This window comes from Piliocolobus tephrosceles, chromosome 6, assembly GCF_002776525.5.
Source record: "Piliocolobus tephrosceles isolate RC106 chromosome 6, ASM277652v3, whole genome shotgun sequence".
Taxonomy (NCBI): Eukaryota; Metazoa; Chordata; class Mammalia; order Primates; family Cercopithecidae; genus Piliocolobus; species Piliocolobus tephrosceles.
In genome coordinates this window covers 151,099,663-151,118,581 of record NC_045439.1, presented here as the reverse complement: position 1 = coordinate 151,118,581, position 18,919 = coordinate 151,099,663, and the positions used below count along the sequence as shown (strand labels likewise).

The window sequence follows — 18,919 nt, the reverse complement described above, 5'->3', positions numbered from 1 at the left end:
GAATAGGCCCCAGAGGCTTTGAATAGCATACCATCAGGTCTCACCTTACACTAAAACATAAGAAACTAGCAAATAAAATAAAGCATTCATATTATTACTATTATTATCAAATTTCATTATTTCCCCCTTGATATTCTATAGAACAAACACTTGAACCTATTCCACCCCTCACTGCCCCTTCCCTCTAATTTTTCAGGTAGTAATTGAATTTATCTAGAGTCACTTGCCCATATTCTGTCGGAAATAAGATTCTGGAGCGTCTCCTCACTGACCTAACCCATTTGAAAAAACAAACAAACAAACAAACAAACTGTGTGAACATAAACTTGATATATTCAGAGATACAAAAGAAAACACCAGAATATCTTCATTTAAATTACAGTTTTCAACATATAAATTAAAATAATTTTTCTTTACTTAGTGATGTTAGTAGAGCCAGGCAATTTTAAGGTATCTGCTATTAACTGTTAACAGACACAATTGTATTTTCTTCCCTCTACTTAATTCTTTCAAAGAAAATAAAAATGTAGCTCTTTATGACCATTAACTAGGAATAATAATATAATTATATAACTGTATGCACTTCAAATAGAGCTTAGCTCAGAGAGTATACTTCAAGCAAGTAGATTTCATTTGTCTGAACTTGATCTAAAGATATGTAATATCTTTACATGTCAATGTGAGGATATATTTTCTTTGTCTGTACTAGGTCTAAATACTTGATCTAAAATTGTGTAAAATAGATAATTTGAGTATCACCTGTTATTCAGAAACTCCACAGACTAGAAAAAGCTGGTCATTTCACAGCAGTTTTCAAGTTGAAACTTCGTTAAAAATTGTTTTCTAGACATATTTATTTTAAATATGATCAATTTGAATGTCTAGGAAACTAACATGAATGCAGCTGGAAGACAGAGCTCTATTTCTTTTGACTATTATATATTTTTTCTCCCCAATATTCCAAAAAATATTGTAATAGCTCTTTCCTAACTATAAATATTATTATTATGTTATAGTAAAAGACAAAATACATGATAATATTAAAAACATAAGCATGCCTTATGAATGTACTAAATACAACAAAATTATAATCAATATTGCATTTATTATTTTCTATTTAATTCCAAACTTCCTCTTATCATTACACCCATCATATGTAAGTGTTAATAATAAATGAACAAATTCAGTAACCTCATTGAATGTAAGGAATGGAGAGCAAGAATACTATGGTTGTCTTCTTTTAATGCATCTATGTTATATCAAATTATTTATATAACTTTATGAAATGTGAAATTGACATGATTTAATAATAACATAAAAAACTTATTCTTAAGTCTGTCAATATAGTCGCTTTGAAGATATGTATATTCATTACTTTATTTACATTTTCAAATTCCTTTAAATAATACTGAAACTATATTGGTACCTAATATTTTGCCTCTGATGCATTTCTCTCTGCTTTTCTCTCTCTCCTTGCACGTTCCTTCCTTAAACACGCACACACACGCGTACACACACACACACAATGAAGCTGGATACCACTTAATAAAAGTAGAGGTGTATGTGTTTTGGGGGTGTCAAACAGCTGTCACAAACTGTCACCTCCACAAGAGAAACCTTGGCACACAACAAATTAAACTACACTTCTTTTTTAGCTGTCATTATTCATAGCCAATAAGTTGAAATGCTCTCAGCATTTCATGTGCAAATAAAACCATGAGGAAGCTCAGTAGATCAGAATAGTGGGCCAACAGATAAAACAAGAAAACAAGGCGCTGTCTGGGCCTTTCTGAAGTAGCTCATCAGCACCCCTGCACCAGTGTTCACCAAATGAGATCCAGCCTGGGGCAATGTATTAAATATGCATATCAAAGCAAATGAAAAATAAACCTGAAGATTCAAATTGGGCACATTTACATGCTGAAAATGTCCCACTCGCACCACTTTTCAGGTAGTGGTTCTCTGTTATTTTTACTTTGTGTTTGGCTAGGGGTTGAAGGAAGGCAACTTTGTAGAAGAGGCTGGAAAGCATAAGAGGATTTGCTTTAAAAGGGGAAGCCTGGACATGAATACAATCAATATACCTATGGTACAAAAGTCTCAAAAATGGTGAAAACTCTCCAAGGTTTTCTCTCATGTCCCTGCATAAAACACAAGTCTGTGGCAAATCTCTCCATTTTCCACTTGGTGTGCTGGTGGAACAAATTATTGCTTCCTTTCAAAACAAATAGCAGGGGGCTAAAGTAAAAATGTTATAGTTCAGATCTCTAGCAAATAAAAGGCTTTAAATTATGACACCCAATGAGGTGGCAAGCCCTCATGGGATCAAAATAAATCAGTTGTCATATTTACTTGACTGGGGGCCTGAAAGGAGAGCAACAAATGTTACAGTTGACTCTTTTATACAAAGATGATGATGGATAAATTATTAAAGCACTATCCTCTTAGGTACAACTTCCTTCTTGAGTGGATATTTAAACATTACAATAGTCTCATAAATTGATATTGTCTATCAGCCAATACTTTAAACAGCCTATTTTATCTTATCTTTTCTATGTAAACATCAACATGGTCTAGCTCTACACATCCACTGGAAAAACAGTTGGCAAGAAACTGTTTTCGAAAACTAAGTAATCGGTACTCCTAGAGATATCATGAGAAAAGCTTTTGGCTCCAAGAACTGTGAACCTCTCATTTTACAAACTATGTAAATAGACCCCTCCCCATTCTCCCAATAATGTGAATAAATAAAAATTTACCAACAGAAAACAATGAAAATAAACACATAAAAAAACAACAAAGATAAATATTTCTTAGGTAGTGTCATGCCTCATGGACCACAACACACTGTAGAGTCTCAGATCAGCAAATACACTTTCCATAACCACTGCTGCATCCTTTGGATTTCATTAGATTCACTCCATCTACAAAGGAGATCACCAAAGATTCCCTCACCATGATGGAAAAAGGTAAGGGTAAAGAGATAGGAATAGGAGCCTTCAACTCCACAGTGTTTATTCTGTCACAGAACTGGATATCCCAGACTGAGGTTTTCTTTTCTAGACTTTTTCTAACTTTTGTTCTTAGGCTGACTTCCCATACAAGTGCAAAGGTTAATTATGAAAATCTATGACTGCATATTTTCAAAACTTTTGTTTGGAGCAGGGGAGAGAAGAACCTCATAGAAGGGATATCCTAAGGCATCCCATTTCATTTCTCATAACAGTCAGGAATTGGGATGGGAGGTAGGGACAAACCGCCTTCAAGCCTTAATGCCTGTTTAACTCACACGGAGTGTTAAATTAATATTTCGGCCACAAAGTTATTAAACTACAGCTTATATCATTTAGGCTGTGAGTTCAACTGAATGTAATCTATAGACACCCTGTCCCCCATTTCCAGGCTTGAGTTCCTATAAATACAACTGCTGTTCACACCCACTCTTTAACCTCGCCACTCTTGCCTTTCCTACCAGCTGCAATCTTTCTTCTCTTTGCTTCTTTTTCAAATTTTCAGTCTCACTACATATGCTTTTTTTTTTTATTTTTTTTATTTTTTTTTAGCATCAGACTCACTAGATTGGTTCCAAAATAGGATTAGAAACAGAGAGAATAGAAAGAAATCTCCTTTCCTGGCCTGACATACACAGTCATTTCTTACTATACTCTCCATCCTCATTCACCAACTGTTAAAGTGTTAAAATTCAACCACTAACCTATGTTTACTCAATCATAACTCCCTTCAGCTTTTTGTAATACATTGTTAATAATTGGTTCATCAAGGTTACTGTCTTTTAGTATGAAGATGCTTCAGGCATTTGGTAATAAGTCCATATTCTGACAATAAGTTTCTATAGAGCAAAAGCCCTGAGAATTGTAATGTATTCGTTCACCCCTTTTACTTCGAATGCAGTGCAAAATTGCCAATAATTCTCAGAATTGTCATCTCTGCGAGATACTAGGAAATTAGCACTCACTCGCCAATTCTCTTTCCTTCAGTCCTTTCTCTCCAGACCAGTCCAGCTAACCATCTTGCTTCTTTCTATCCCTGCTGCACTGATTACACAAAATTAAGAAAGCAGAAGACACAGTGGTGACTATATCAAACAGAATTTGCTAACACCCAAGTCACCAAGTCCAGAAAACTTTACACATTAAGACCACAAATCACTCTATCAACTCTCTGGTTTTTTGGCTCTCAACATAAATAGGAGGGGGTCCAGGAAAGGGGAAATGAAAATGAAGGGTATGGCAGAGACAGCAAGAAAGAGAAGACCCCAAAAGAGACCAAGTCATTTAAAAAGAAAACTAAATCAGTGGAGCTAGACGTTAAAACAAGTTTACAATAATGCTTTGCCCGGTGGCCTTAAAAGATTGTCAAAGGCTAGCAGACTTACATGGTCAGCGAGATTTGTGGAGGAGCCTGAAAGTTCTTCATGATCTGACTTGGAGCTGCCGTCTCTTTCATCAATGACGAGGTCGATGGGCATTTTCCCCTTCAAACAGCTAATGTATCGGTGGCAGAAGTTATCGCACAGTTCGTGGACCTAGAACGAAGGTCATGGTGGAGGGTTCAGCTCATGTTGTTGTTGTTTTGTTTCATTTTTAGAAAGGAAAAATACCAGGTTGTAAGGTTACATTTGGAAAGAGCAACGGTGTGACGTCTTCCAAACTAACTCTAATTAAAGGGTGTAATAGTTGAAGGCAAGGAAACAATAGAGTAATTGTTGCAGCAGATATTATTCTCCAGAGACTTCTCTGAGCAACAAGTTACAATAGAGAGAGAAAGAAATAGGACTGGAAATAACTGGCTTCAGACTGGGAGTCCAGGGAATTAAATCTGATTTGATAATAACATCAAAACATTACCACATTGAAACTGGGGAGTGCATTAACGTTTGTGATTTTATAAGCTAGGGGTTCTGTATGTTTCCAGGGGAAAGTAATTGAGCTGCAGAGCAATGTAAAGACACCCAGTGAGGGTGATTCACTCTGCCTGTACCTAATGCAAACCCAGGGCGGAGGGTGAGCTGAGCTAATAAAGATGCAAGCAGGCTGAGTGTCCAGTAACATAAATGGTTTGCTGCATTTCAAAATAATCCTGAATGCCTGAGGGGAATATCGGGGAGGAGGAGGCTATTTTAAAGGCAAGCCTGTCCTGATTCACCCACCCTCTGAGCCCCTGTGTTGAGAAGCCAGTTGAAGGATGGACATGGTTACATGCTCAAAATCTCCAGGTGTCCAATCCCTCATACTAGAGGTTTGTTAAAAACATCCCAACTCAACTAGGAGAGGGAAGTGGTTTAATCAACACCGGGAGTGTTATTTCCTGCTTACCTTTTCTAACTCCAAAAGATGAAACCTTAGTACTTGTATTGCTTGTATCATCTGAAAGCAAAGTTCAGGGAATGGAGTTAGAGCTGTGTGACTCTGAGGTCCCGTGTTGGGGTTGGGAGTGGGGTGACGATGGTGGTGAGAAAATTGGGCTGGGGAGAAGAAACGGGCAGGTGGCCAGGAAAAACTTAAAGATCAAGAAAATAGTCAGAAAAATCAAGTGATTACTGATCATCTCTGCCTCATTGGCCACGGGGTAGGAATCTGACTCAACGTGAGCATGAGCATTAATATCTTTCCCCCTGATGTTCACTGTGCTATTTGTAAGGACTGCTTTCCTCGGGCCAGGCCTTTTTTCTCCTTTTAGTCCTCTTTAAACATCCCCTCCCTCGACCTCAGGACAATTAAAAAAAAAAAAAAAAAAAAGGTTGCTTCTCAGGATAGAAAAAGCTTTTTAGAACAGCATACCCAGCGAAATCCTTCCTCACTAAAGAAGGAAATACTCAAGATGAATGCTGAGGCAGGGCCTTTGAAAGCGGATTTAAGTACTTTTAATATTGAAATCGTGCAAATTAGCAAAAGAATCGCACCTAAAAGTGGCCTGCGCTGGCCTGCCCCTCACCGCCCCCCAGCCCCCACCCCCAGCCCGCCCTCAGCAGTGCCAGCGGTTACATCCTTCGGGTTAGCAGCCCGGGGCTCGGCCGCCTGCCCCGGCAAACAGAGGAAATAACTCACTTCTCGCAGTTTACTCCTGGGGCCGAGACCTGGGAAACATCCCCTGCTCGCGCTCTCGGCGCTTGGTCTCCCGTTTGGCCTCCCTGGGCTTCGCTCCCCACCACGTTCATCCTGCTCCTCGCTCGCCAGCTCCCGTGCGGGGGCTCTAAGCTGCTCCCTTCCTCCCTCTCCCCCTAGAGCTCCAAAAGAGGGTTCTGTTCCAACTCCCCAGAGCTCCAGCAGAAAGTGGGTGCTTCTGGGCATGGGAGAGGGCAAAGGCTGGGGAAAAACAAGGAACAGAGAGCCTTACCAAATTGTCCAGCTCTGGATTTGAGGAAAAAAGTGGCTTTTCGGCGCGAACCTGTAAGAAACAGAGAAAGTCTGCTTGAACGGTCACCCCATTTAAAATAAGAAAACTGAAATGTGAGAATGGGGACGGTGGAGGGGCAATGGTGGAGAAGAGGAAAGGGGCTTTGGCAAAATACAAGAAAAAACTGGTGCCTTAAATGAGTGGGGTCGCTGAAGAAGAATCAGGGCTTTCTGGTCCTGACCCCATTAAGGGGGAGCTGGTATCACTAAGCTGTAACCAGCAACTCAGGGTCGTTCTCAGGGCCCCGAGTATCCCCTTATCCAGCCATCCAAGAGGCTGTGGCTCTCCTTTGCTGCCTGGGACCGCTCGGAGAGGCGCCCAGCTTCCTTGCCTCCCGGGCACTACCGGGTCCCTCACAGCCCCTCTCCCCAATTCTTGTTCAAGTAGCTGGAGGCGGGGAAAAAGGCCAAGCCCCAGATTAGGAGCAGGTCAACTTTAATTCGAGGGTCGAGACCCCGTATTCCTGCTGGGGGGGAAAACAAACACCCATATTTATCTCCACTTCCAATTCGCCCCCAGGCTCAGGGATGGGGAGGAGGCATAGAGAGCGGACTGGGCCAGAGGAACAGATCGGGTGTCCCTGGCCTTTCCTCCTTTCAAGTAAAGCTCTGAGGAAAGGGGAGGGGTAGTGAGGGACCTGCCCGAAGATGAGTGGATCAAGAAGGCTGGACCTGCTTGGCGAAGACCGCGATGTCCTCGTTGAAGGAGTCGGAGGAGCAGACGTCTCCGCCGGCCACTCCAGGTTCCCGGGGAGTGCAGGTCGCCAGCTCGCACTTCTCAAAGACCAGAGCTAACAGAGGAAACAACGGGTGCCTAACGGGCAGCGCCACGCAGAGACACACACACAGAGACGGGGTGCAGAGGGGAAGGAGCAAGAACTGTAATCAACAAGTTTGGAGGGTGTGGAGTCCTTCTTTAATACAACAGGCACGCAACACACTTTACAACCCTTCCTCCATCAGCCGAGCCTAAGCCAGAAACAGAAAGGGAAAAGGGCCTGGCCCTCTCCCGCAGCTCAGAAGTCCCTCAGATCTGGCCAGAGAAGCCCTCGACCACTGCAGCCCGACAAATAAAAACAGCCTCAGTTGGAACGTAATGAAACATCGGAGACGCTCAGGCAGTCTGTTGCCCTGAGTCGATTGTGATCCACTCCCCACACTACAGAGGCCGCCGAACCAACCTCTGAGACCCAGCCCTGATCTCCCAATAAAGGAACACTGCTTGAAATAAAAAAAAATAGTTTTAAGTCTGCATTTTAATGGGCATTTCAGACAAGGCCGAAAGCTTCACCTACAGACACACGGGAGTGACATCTCCTAAATGCAAGAGAATGCCCTTCTAATCTCTCCACCCCCTTGCCTTATAAACTTGTTTGCTCCACTTCTACTAAAGCCCCAGTGTGGGGGCCGAAATAATAGGAAGGTTACACGCTGTAGAGCTTCCTTCCAAAGACCACATTTCTCCCAGCGTTACAGGAGACAAAAATAAATAAATCGCGTTTTAAAACTTGTAAGTGTGCGTGCGCGTATGCCCTTTGTGTTCCTCCGGGCGGCTCAGCCACACTTCGGGATGCTTGCGGCCTCTGGCTTGGGGCTCAGTTGCTGTTTACCCACTGTCCCCTCCCCTCGGCATCCCGTCGCTTTTCCCACCTACCCTCAGCCGGAAGAGCCCGTGTGGTACACGTTAGGCTTCTGCATCCCACCCCTCGCCAAGTGCTCTCAGAATATAAAATAATTTCCAGCCATCTTCCTTCCTCCCCCTAAGAGCGGCTCCAAGCAAGCAACAGTCCCTTCCACCTCGCTGCACTTCAAGGTCTGCTCCCTTTATTTACAGAGAATTAAGAAGTGGGTGATTAGGACTTCCTGGCCGACAGAAGCAGCCCTGATCCCAGCTCAAGCTGCTTTTAGTGACTCCCAGACCCTCAATAGGAAACAGAAGAAAAAAAATAACTAAAAAAAAAAACCCAAAGTTGCTCCTCATCGACAGGAAACTTTCTCCTTCGTCAAGGCCTCTGTTAGGGAGGCTGAAACGAGCAGCCCCGCGTCCTTCAGCTAGGAATCCTGTCCTCGGGGAGAAGGCCCCGGCAGGATTCTGGGGACTCAGTCACTCCAGGCTGTGGCGTCCGGAGTGGCCGGGCTGTGGGAGTGAAGGAAGCTAGTTCTTCGGGTCTTTGACTCCAGGGGCAGAAGAGCAGGCCCCCTCCACGGTCCTTTCCCAAGGCAAGCGGCGCCCGCCCCCCACCATGCAGAAATAACTCCCCACTTAGTGGTCCACCCTCCCACCCCCACAGAGACAAACACACACTCACTCACACACAGTAAGCTGGGTCCGGGGGGTCGGTTTACCCATAGATCGCGTCCTTGTCCCGCTTCAAGGCGTCGTTGACAGCGGATCCCATGCTGGCCGGCATGACATTGGGGTGCGGGGCGTGTGCGCCGTAGTGCTGTGTGGCGTGGAGCGGCGGCCCGTGGTTCAGGTGGTGAACCGGGGGGATCGGCCGTGGAGCGTGAGGGTCTCCGTACATGGAAGCGGGAACCCCTACTCCGTCCATCCCGCCGTAATGGGGTAGCTCATCGTACTGTCAGAACCCGGGAAGAGGGAGGGGGCGCAGGAGGTGAGGGAGATCAGAGGAGGGGGGTGGAAAGGGAAAAAGAGCAGAGAGAAGAGGGTGAACAGAAAAGAGGGGAAGGGATAAAGATGAGAGAGAGAGAGAGAGAGAAGAGAGAATAAAAATAAAAACAAAGTCAGAAAGGAGAAAAGTACCGAGCACAAGTTGAGCACACAGAAACCAAACCAGCCAAAACAACGAAGTTAAAAGTTGTGAGGAAAAAACGTTATTAAATTTAAAAATGAAAAAGCATGAACCAAGAGCAACGTTTAGAGAAGGAAGAGGAGGCGGCGAGGCCGGGGATTTGAGGGGGCGCCGGGAGGCCCCGCTCCCGCCGGAGGCAACAGAACCGTAGCGAGCCAACGGAGGGAGAAGTGGAGTTAGTGTGAGGAGGAAACCCCGGATCCCACCCCTAACCCCCCTTCGCCTCCTCCGAGGATCCAATAAATCAAAAGGCGAAATGAAACAAAATAAAGAGAAGAAAAACGCTAATAATCAGCACGAGAACGCCGAGGACGAGGGAAGACTAGGGCCAGTGCCTCCCCGGGGGCAGGGAGCCGAGGGTGGGAGGGGGAATAACGTGAAAGTTACCAGAAACATTATTTAGCAGCGGATTCCCTGCGTCCTTGTCAATTTCAGAGACAAAACAAGCAGCCCAGGCTAGTAGTCTAGGCGGCGGCGCAGCGGCTGCGGCAGCGCGGCCCCAGCGGCGGCCCCGGCGGCGGCTCCTACGCAGCCCGTGCCCGCCCCGAGCCGCGCGAGCAGCGGCGGCAGCGGCGCAGCAGCGGCAGCAGGAGAACCGGGGGAATCGCGCTGCTGGGGTAAAAGCTGGAGCGAGGAGAAAGCGTGTAACGATTGCACACGCACACACACACACCACTCACACGCACTCGCCGCCCGCCCGCTCGCACAGCGCTGGAACACGCGCGCCCAGACACGCACACACGCACGCACACACACTCGCACACACGCAGAGGCACGGGAGGGAAAGAAGCCGATGAATAATTTTGCTATTTTTTAAAATACTGGCCGCCATCATCAAGCAGCGAGCAGCAGCAGAAGCGTTGAAGGGAGAGGAGGCATCGGGACAGGCCCCTCTTAGGAGAGGATTTATATCTAGGTAAGTGTTGGAGATTTAAACCTACCCTTTGCGCCATCAGTCTGCGCTCCAATAAACTCCTGGATGTGTCGTATATTTAATATCCCAGTCCGGATAAGAAAGTGATCTAGGCTGAAGATTCCTTTTTTTTTTTCCAAACCAAAGAGACTTCTCCCAATTCTCCAGTATGTTATTTTTTTAGGGGGGAAAAAAGCCCAGGCAAGACAACGAAGAGTTTTTTTTTTTTTTCCTGTGATATTTCTTCTTTTTCTCTTTTTTCCTCTTCTTCCTCCTCCTCCTGATCTTCCTCCTCCTCCTCCACCTCCTCCTCCTCCCCCCTCCCCTCCTCCTCCTCTTCGGTCCTCCTTTCCCCCTCTTTCTCTTCTCTTCCCCTCAGTTGGAAAAAAAAAAAAAAAAAGAAAGAAAAGAAAAAGAAGAAAAAGAAGAAAAAAATTGTCAAGCCCCCGAACTGAAGGTTACGAGCGGCCCGTCAGCAGCCCACATGTAACCGAACTGTCGTGTTTCATGGCTTTTTGCCACTCCAGCTGTCAATCAAAGCCCGGAATGTCAAGGTAGTGAATGAATGATGGTTGATGATGATGAAGAGGAGGAATCTTTCAGACCCGTTTTTTTCTTCCAGTAAAACTCCGCGAGGGGTTTCTGCTTCTTGAATTTTTTCCTCCCCCCTCCCCCCTTTTTTAGCTTTGCCCCCGCGGTATCTATAATACGATCCTCTCTCTTTAAAGTATTGTTGAAAGAAAGCAGTGAGAAAAATCAAGAAAAAAAATGAATAGTTTGCAAAAATTGGACTTCCTCCCCCCCTTTCCTGGTAGGTATTTTGTCTCTCCCTCTCTCTCTTTCTCGCTCGCTCGCTCGCTCTCACTCGCGCTCGCTCTCTCGCGCTCGCTCTCTCTCGCTCTCTTTCTCTCTCTGGGAGATGAGTGAGTGTCAGTAGGTGTTGGCAGGTTGGCTGCTGCCTGGCTTATTGAAGAGCCTCAGTTTGGCGGCGCGGGTCGGCGGCGGGAGAACGAAATGACGGAACCCGGAAGTCGTGGTGGCCATAGCCCGTCGTACGGCGGAGACACATCCCGGGAGTGGGGAGCGGGAGCGAGGAGGAGCGCGCCGCGCGGAGCCTCTGATATGCAACGAGTGCGATCGGACAGCCCCGGCTGGGGGGGCGGGGGAGGCGGGGGGCGGGAGGGGGAGGGGAGGCTCGAGCCGGGCGGACCCGAGCAAATCAGCGAGCCTGCTTCTCCACGGGGGGGGGGGGGGGGGGGGGGGGGGGAAGGGGAGAGTGTGTGTGTGTGAGGGAGTGTGTGTGTGTGCGTGCGCGTGTGTGTGTTGTGCGCGCGCGCGAACAGGGAGAGAGGGAGAGGGGGAGAGAAAGAGAAGAGGACAGGGAGAGCGCAGAGAGGAAAACTGCAGAAAACCACAGGGAAAGTACGGTACCGCCTCAGATCTTTTCGTTTTTTTTTTTTTTTTTTTTCAAAAACTTACTTCCAGTTCATTTTCCCATCACTCCCGGCTCCTGCCTAACTGGGTCTTGTCGGAGACGTTTGGCATGGCGCTCTAGCTTTTGTTCCTTTTAATTCCGCGGCCTCCCTCTCCTCTGGCCGCCGATTACAGCACCCCGAAGGCTTCCTGCTAACGTCCAAGGGCAGCAAGCTCTGCAGACGGTACCATTGCAGGGCTAAATTTTTATAAAGTGGCACTTTCTTTTCTGCGCAGATCCAGAAACCTTGTCAATACTCATTTTTTTCCAGGAACAGAAGAGACCAGCTTAACTCAGAGCACACTCCCTCCCAGCGGTGCGGACAAGGGGCACCCCCGAGAGTCTTTGGGGGCCGCGGCGGAATCGGGAGGGAGGAAGTGAAGAGAGAGTCATTTGGGTCCGATGTAACCAGGGGCATGTGTGTGTGTGTATGTGCGCGCGCGCGCGCGCGCGACGAGTGTGCGTCTCCAAAGTGGATCTTACTCAGAGGTGGGAAGCACAGGAGGGAAAGAGGGGGAGAAAGAAGTTGCCGGGCGAGGAGGAGTGGCCGGCGCTCACAGCCCAGCATTGTTGTGGTCGCCCGAGGCGCAGCGGCGGGCCGCGGTAACGCCTGCTAATGGCTGTGTTAATTACACAGGGGCGATTTCGCGGGGTCAGGAAGATGGGGCCAGCTCCGAAAGAACTTTTCCAAAAAGGAAAAGGAAAGGAAAGGAACTACCCCACACCGTCTGGGTGGAAACTAGTTGTTGTCGGTGCCTGGTCCTCCCTGGCCCAAGCTGCACCAGGCTTCACCTCTGCGCCGCTGGTTTCCCGGCGGCCGCGCGTCAATCACTACGAGCCCGGAGTTGGGGGCGGAGCCACGATCACCCCGCGCGAGCCGCGCAGCCTAGCAGCCCCCGCCGCGCCTCGGCCCCTTGTGGCGCGGCCCGGACGGGACAGGCGCTGGAAGCGCGCCCTGTCCCCAGCTTCTCGCTCTCGCCCTCCGAGTGCCTGGCCCAGAGAGTGGAAAGCGGACTGTTGTTCTCCCACAGCCGCATCCCTCCCCAACTTGGAACCCATTCTGGGAAGTGGAGAGTGTCTTCCGCGCGCCGCGTCTATCCGACTTTCCCGCGGAGGGAGGGTGGGGTGGGGAAGGTTGATTAGAGAGAATAAAGTACTGTGTGTGCGTGTGTGTGCGGTGTGTGTGTGAGAGAGAGAGAGAGAAAGCGGGGAGGAGGGCGGTGGGAGGGCTCTTGTTTTTGGCCCCTTTTCCATTTTCCCTGCTTCACTGTAAGCTTTCGAGCAACAGAAACTAGGCTAAGATTGCAGACTGCAGAGACTCCAAGCGGAGTCGGAGAAATTTGGCCTCGTTTTAATAGGGCTGAGGAATGAACTCGGGAGGTCAATAAAGCCCTCCAAAAATGATGAATGATTGAGCACCTGTGATGATGATAGTGATTACCAGAGCAATTAAACAGTTTGATTAAATGAGCCATCATAACAATGATGTCAGCGGGAAATCGGCCCTCACATATAAAGAAAGATAGTGCGAAGGGGCTGGCAGAGGCGCGGGTAGCGCGACGCCAGGGAGAGGGGCTGCGGGCCGCGAGGTTTCTGCCCAGTGGCCCGAGCAGGGGCGGCCGGACTCACGGAGGAGCTTCAGGGAGGACAGTGTAGCCCAGGTTTTCAGCCACTCTTTTTGCCCGGCTTCAAGCCTGCTAGAGCAGACGGGTAGGAAATCTGAAGGTTGGGGGGAGGGTACTTCCTCCACGTATTCTTTTTTTTTCCTAGAAGAACTCCAAGATTAAAAGTATCCTCCTTATTTGTTGCTGAGTTGCTCGTCGACATTTAAGAGAAGGTGAGTAAAAAAGAAAAGAAGATGAAAGAGAAAAGAAAAAGTTGGTCTCCAGAATTTTATTTCAATCGACAGTTACGCGAATTCAGTTTAGCCGGGACCGGGAGGTTTGAGAGGGCGGCGGGGTGGGGAGGGGAAAAAACCACAGTCTGCTCTCGCCGCGGAGCGTTTTCGACTTTGCAAAGCTATTGATGTTGGTGGGTCCAAGTTCCTGGTGCAGCGCCGCTGGCTGAGAAGTTTGTACTCAGTTTTTACTCTTCTAATTATTCTTAAATTAAATTTAGGAATTTAAGTTTATCGTTGCCAATAGGAGTATTGTTGTTTCAAGTGTCTTGTTCAATAAGTGCCAGTTACGTTTCTTTTTAAAGGAGACTCCTCAGTGTCCTTGGTAAACCTTTTTTGTAAAGATCAACTTCGTGCGGAACTTCTGCCTTGCAGGATTTAAACATTCAACATTGCTACCTTCTGTTTCTTTTTCTGTTTTTACAGTGATACTGTAAAGTGAGTTAGCATCTCTATAGCTTTCATTTAGAAAAACTTCAGTCGCATTTCTAGAAAAACGTTCCTTCCCTGGCAGTGTGAGTAAAAACAATTCAGACAGATTGATGATTTCTATATTTTTTCTTTCTTTCTTTTCTTCTTCTTTCTTTTTTCTTTTCTTTCTTTTCTTTTTCTTTTTTTTTTTTTTTCTGAGACGGAATCTCGCCGTGTCGCCCAGGCTGCAGTGCAGTGGCGCGATCTCGGCTCACTGCAACCTCCGCCTCCCGGATTCAAGCGATTCTCCTGCCTCAGCCTCTTGAATAGCTGGGATTACAGGCGCGCGCCACCACGCCTGGCTAATTTTTTGTGTCTTTAGTAGATACGGGGGTTTCACCATGTTGGCCAGGCTGGTCTCGAACTCTTGACCGCCTCGGCCTCTCAAAGTGCTCGAATTACAGGCGTGAGCCATCACACCCGGCCGATTTCTATATTTTCAAACAATCGTAAGCTAATAATGAGTTGATTATCCGGTGATAATCTTGGGTTTTACAAAAAAAGAAAAGTTTAAACTTTCTTTTCATGTGTCTTCATCAGATGCAGAAGGCATTTTTAACCTTAACGCCTTTCTGTCTCTCTTTTTCATATTCTTAACTTCTTTTGCATTTTATTGAATACATTAAAGCAAACAACAGGGACAATATGGTTAGGTGTAGGAGGGAGAGAGAAATATGACATTTTAAGATATTGTCAAAAAATCATATTTAACTTCAACGACTTTTAGTTTAAAAAGTGTGAGAGTGTTAAAAGTGCATTCCTACTGGAGGAAATCTGTCTTTTAAAAATTTACCAGTTGTCTCAGGGGAGAACCCAGAATTTCTTTGAACGAAAGAGATCTTACTTACCTAGTTGCATGTCACTTATGAAACTGTTAGTTTAAAATAGAAGTCCTAGTGTAGTGGACTACACACGAGGAGATCAAGTTGGAGTCGATTCAAGGTATTGGTTCTTGGTCAGTCTGATGAATTCAAAGGACTGTTACCTTTAATCAGCGACTTGCTGGTGTTTTATTAATAGAGCTGAAAAAAGCTCATCTAACATTTAAGAATTTCCTGGTTTCCCCCATCCCCAATTTTCCAGTCCAATAGAAGCGATTCCAAAGGAGTAGAGTACCCGCACTTTCTGATTTCCATCCTGGTGGCGTTTCGCTAATGCCCCATTGTCAGCGTTGGCACTCCCACCCAGGCTTCCAGGCTCATCTGCTCTCCCACATTTGGGGTGAAAGGAAAGTAGGTGGGGCAGGCCCGGGAGACACAGGCACGAAATGGGGGTCGCAGGAGGTGGCACACACCTCCGTCAACAGTCAGCTCCTTCTGCCCAGGCTGGAAATGGTTTTAACAGGCGGTAAAATTTCATCTTGCGGTGTCAAATTGGGGTCATTTTGGGGTTAGAGTTCTCAGTGTCCGAGAGGAGCTGTCCAGCTGCGTGGGGACTCATTAACTGCAAAAGATCTGTTTCAGTAAAAACAATTCAAAGACAATCAGAAGGCTAAAGACCCTCTACAAATCGCATTTTACAAGTGCCCCAGAACCAATATGGATGGTGAAACCTATTTCTTCAGAATCCCAAATCAGCTACTTCGCTCTGGAGTGGGGGTGGGGGTATTGCATAAAAAAGAGGTGAAAAGGAGGGGACTAAGTGGGTGGGGACCAATGGAAGGGGGAATCGGGCCTCTCAAATTTAAGAGTCTGTTTTTAATCACCTCTTTCTTATTGAAGCAACCCCAAGACTTCTGAAAACTGCTACTTTTCTATTTCTCCTTTTCTTTTTTGAGCCAACATGGAATGCTATTATAGGTAACATTTAAGATTTAAAAAGATTAATTGAATTCCACTATAGTCCCTTAATTTGAAGGCCATTGGTTTTATGGGGGAGTGTTTAATTTGAACCAAGCATTTATGAACCCAGACTCTGGGTGACTGCCCACACTCCTTAAGGAGCTTGTGTAGCTGTTTCTTTTTCTTTTTCTTGAAAGCTATAGATTCTCAGCACAGATGACTTCAAATTCCTCAGAACTGTGAAGTCCGAAGTGTTAATCTGTGTATTAAAATTGCCAGGTTTAAATCCTTTTTGTCTTCTTACAACAGTTAGAACAATTGACATCTTGCTACAGAAGCAAATAAATCCAACCTTAATCTTATTTGTAACTTTATTTAATGTTTTAATTTGGAATATTTTGGATTAAGCAGATCTTTAAAAACTGTGTAAGGTTAATTTTTATTCCGGGAGGGAAGTTCTATTTACTGGTTTTGAAAAAAAGACATGAATTATAACTTTGATTTTCAAAAATTCCTTCAGGTAAAAGGAAAATTCAGGTTTAAAAAGAGAAACTAGATATGTGAAATGCCAGGGATTTTAGGATAAAACCAAGTCAATACTTAAAAAGTAAAGTATCATTTGAAAGAAGTTTTATTTCTTGGGTTACTGAACTGAGCAAGTAAAAGTGATCAAAGATACGTTATTCTCTGTCCATCTCTCTATATTTCTGTACTCCACCTCTGTCACTAGGTCTTCTCATTCTATCCCCAGCACTTCTCTTTGGGTTCTGAATGACATAGTGATTTTTTTTTTTTTTTTTTTTTGTAGTCTAGTTATTTTCTCCAAGCTTCTTAGAGTATTTCTACATCGTTATTCAAGGAGTTTGATTTCAGCCCTGCAGAAACAGCCCTGAGCCCAGCATCCCTGGGACAAAGGCAGAAGGGACTATCTTCTGCCCAAGACCTGCTGGCTGACAGTTGGAATTTTTGATATATATTTTATTTGGCGTCTCCAATAACGTGTTTGTCTCTCCTTCTGCACCCCTTGCAGCCATCTATTACTTTTAAAACATCCGTTCTCCATATACATCGGCTCATCCTTGTGAACTGTTCTTGACCTTCACAGTAGTGTAGCCAGCAGCTCTCAAAGTTGGCCTAGAAATAATTCCACTGGCTTCCTTACCTGTTAACTTTACTCACTCTTCCTAGCTGGGATCAACAGCGGGAAGGGGACTTTTTTGTTTCCTTTTGTTGTTGTTGTTGTTGGTGGTGGTGGTGGTGGTGGTGGTGGTTTTTGGTCCTTTGGTCCTTTTCCCACTTAAGCTTTCTATAATAATTTGTTCTCTGCCTCCTCCCATTAATAACGTTTAAGCACCCCACAATTTATTTTTTAAATAAAATGGAGTAAAATTATTATAACTTTTTTCGCTTTTTCCCCTTTTCTTCTTATTTCTCCCAATTTTAGCTGCTTCACCATCTCACAGAAAGGATTTCAATAAATAGCCCTCTAGCGCTATCTGGCGGGGCTCCAAACACTGCGTGCGCTTGTTCTCACTGTTTCTTCCTCCTTCCCGCACTCTCTTCTTTCCTCTCTTTCTTCCTCTCTCCTTCTTTTTCTTTCGTCTCTTCTACTCGATTGTTTTTCTCTTTTTTCTGTCCTCCTGCGGCCTCTTGTCTAGTTCCCTATCCCTACTTCCAGCGCAGGCGGCTTGGAAAGCCCCGGCCAGAGGCTAGTAACCCTCGCAACTGGGAGATGCTCTGGCGACGGAGCTCTCTTCGGATCCCTCCTCCCGCTAACCCAACGCGGATCACACACATCCTTTGCCTTTGATTCGCACCTTAAAGTTGCTTAGCGTGCTGCTTAAGTCCCAGCGTCTCAGCTGGCGGTGGTTTGGAGGGACTTAAAACTGCATTCGTGAAGTTTGGAGGAAAGAAATCAGACACTGGAATTCAGGGCTAGTGGAGCCCAGCTCAGTTTTAGATCAGAAGGCCGAGTCTCAGTGCGCGATTGAGGAAGGGTCTGAGCTTCACGGGGGAGGTGTGGGGCTGGGGGGAACAGCACGGCTCGGCGCCTAGCCTGCGAGAGGGAGTCGCAGTGGGGGTGCGAGCGGTCCTCCACCGCCTCCGCCCGATCCGTACTTCACAACGGACTGCTCCAGTTTGTATCCTAGGCCTGTCCAGGATTGTTTATTCCTTCACTTAATCAGCTTTATCTCTTTTCCTCCTCCCCCCGCCTCCACCAAATTTGGAGGGGAGTGGGAAAGAACTGGAAAACTCACAGGGCAAAGAGAGAGAGCCAACAGACAGACTGAGGGAGGAGGCACGCCTGGGATGCAATACCCAACAGTCTCCTCCCTCCTTTCCTGCAATTTGCAGGTCGTTGTCTTTCTTATTTGTGGCTTTTTTTTTTTTTTCTTCAGTAGCCTGTAAACAATCAACACCGTGCAGGGAGGTCGGAGGCGATGGGACTGTGGGAGCGATTGGACCCAGACTAGGTGGTTTAGATTTGGACCGGGCTGTATCTATACTTTATTAAAATTCTCATGTGGGCACGAGCGATCTCTCTCTCTCTCTCTCACACACACACACACACACCCCGAGAGAAATTTCCAATCTTTAAGCAAATCTCTTCCATCTAGTCCTTGAAACAGAGGAAAGGACATGGGACGTGAAGGAGAGTTATGATTGAGTTTTCTAAAATTTAGTTTTGACATTGCAAAGTAAAAGTGAGGACTGTATTCCCAATACAGACCCAGAAGGTGGCTATTTCTGGTGAGGGGACCCCAGCCTGTGGCGTCCATGATCAAGCAGACAAAGACCCCTTCCTAAATCTGAAGTCCCACCCCCACCCGTGGCAAAAATGGAATACAAGGGAGGGGAAGGATGGCACGATAGTGGGTTCTGTTTTCCAAGAACTGCCCCCCACCTCCAATGCGGAAGGAAAAAAGCACGGTTCGGGTGTAATTAATTGGGGACTGTTATTAGGTCATCATTAGCCAAGGTACAAATAATTGCAGCACATTTTTACTTAAAATTGACCAGCCCCAGAGTGATAGATCGATTTGGAGTATAAAAATGATGTATCAAAACATCAATGTCGATTATTTGAAATATTGTAGTCGAATTTTTTTTATTGCTTCATCGGTTAAGTGTCTGAAAGTGCAGTGTTCAAACA

At 46.0% G+C, this 18,919-nt stretch overlaps 1 protein-coding gene across 7 annotated transcripts in view; it reads right to left on the bottom strand.

The window, feature by feature from the left end:
* MEIS2 (Meis homeobox 2) overlaps positions 1-12,032 on the bottom strand; it is a 218,708-nt gene extending 206,676 nt beyond the window's left edge. For 4 of the 7 annotated variants that reach the window (XM_023230268.3, XM_023230266.3, XM_023230269.3 and 1 more), the window contains exons 1-6: positions 10,171-11,277; positions 8,763-8,995; positions 7,089-7,230; positions 6,358-6,408; positions 5,337-5,387; positions 4,397-4,546 (exon numbers count right to left, since the gene is read on the bottom strand). In XM_023230268.3, coding sequence (XP_023086036.1) covers positions 4,397-4,546; positions 5,337-5,387; positions 6,358-6,408; positions 7,089-7,230; positions 8,763-8,995; positions 10,171-10,182 — 639 coding nt within the window. In that variant the 5' untranslated portion in view covers positions 10,183-11,277. Of the gene's footprint in view, positions 1-4,396; positions 4,547-5,336; positions 5,388-6,357; positions 6,409-7,088; positions 7,231-8,762; positions 8,996-9,616; positions 10,113-10,170; positions 11,278-11,621 lie in introns of those variants that run through there. The other 3 variants (XM_023230271.2, XM_023230272.2, XM_023230270.1) reach the window with 3 other exon arrangements.
* Positions 12,033-18,919: the final 6,887 nt, after the last annotated feature.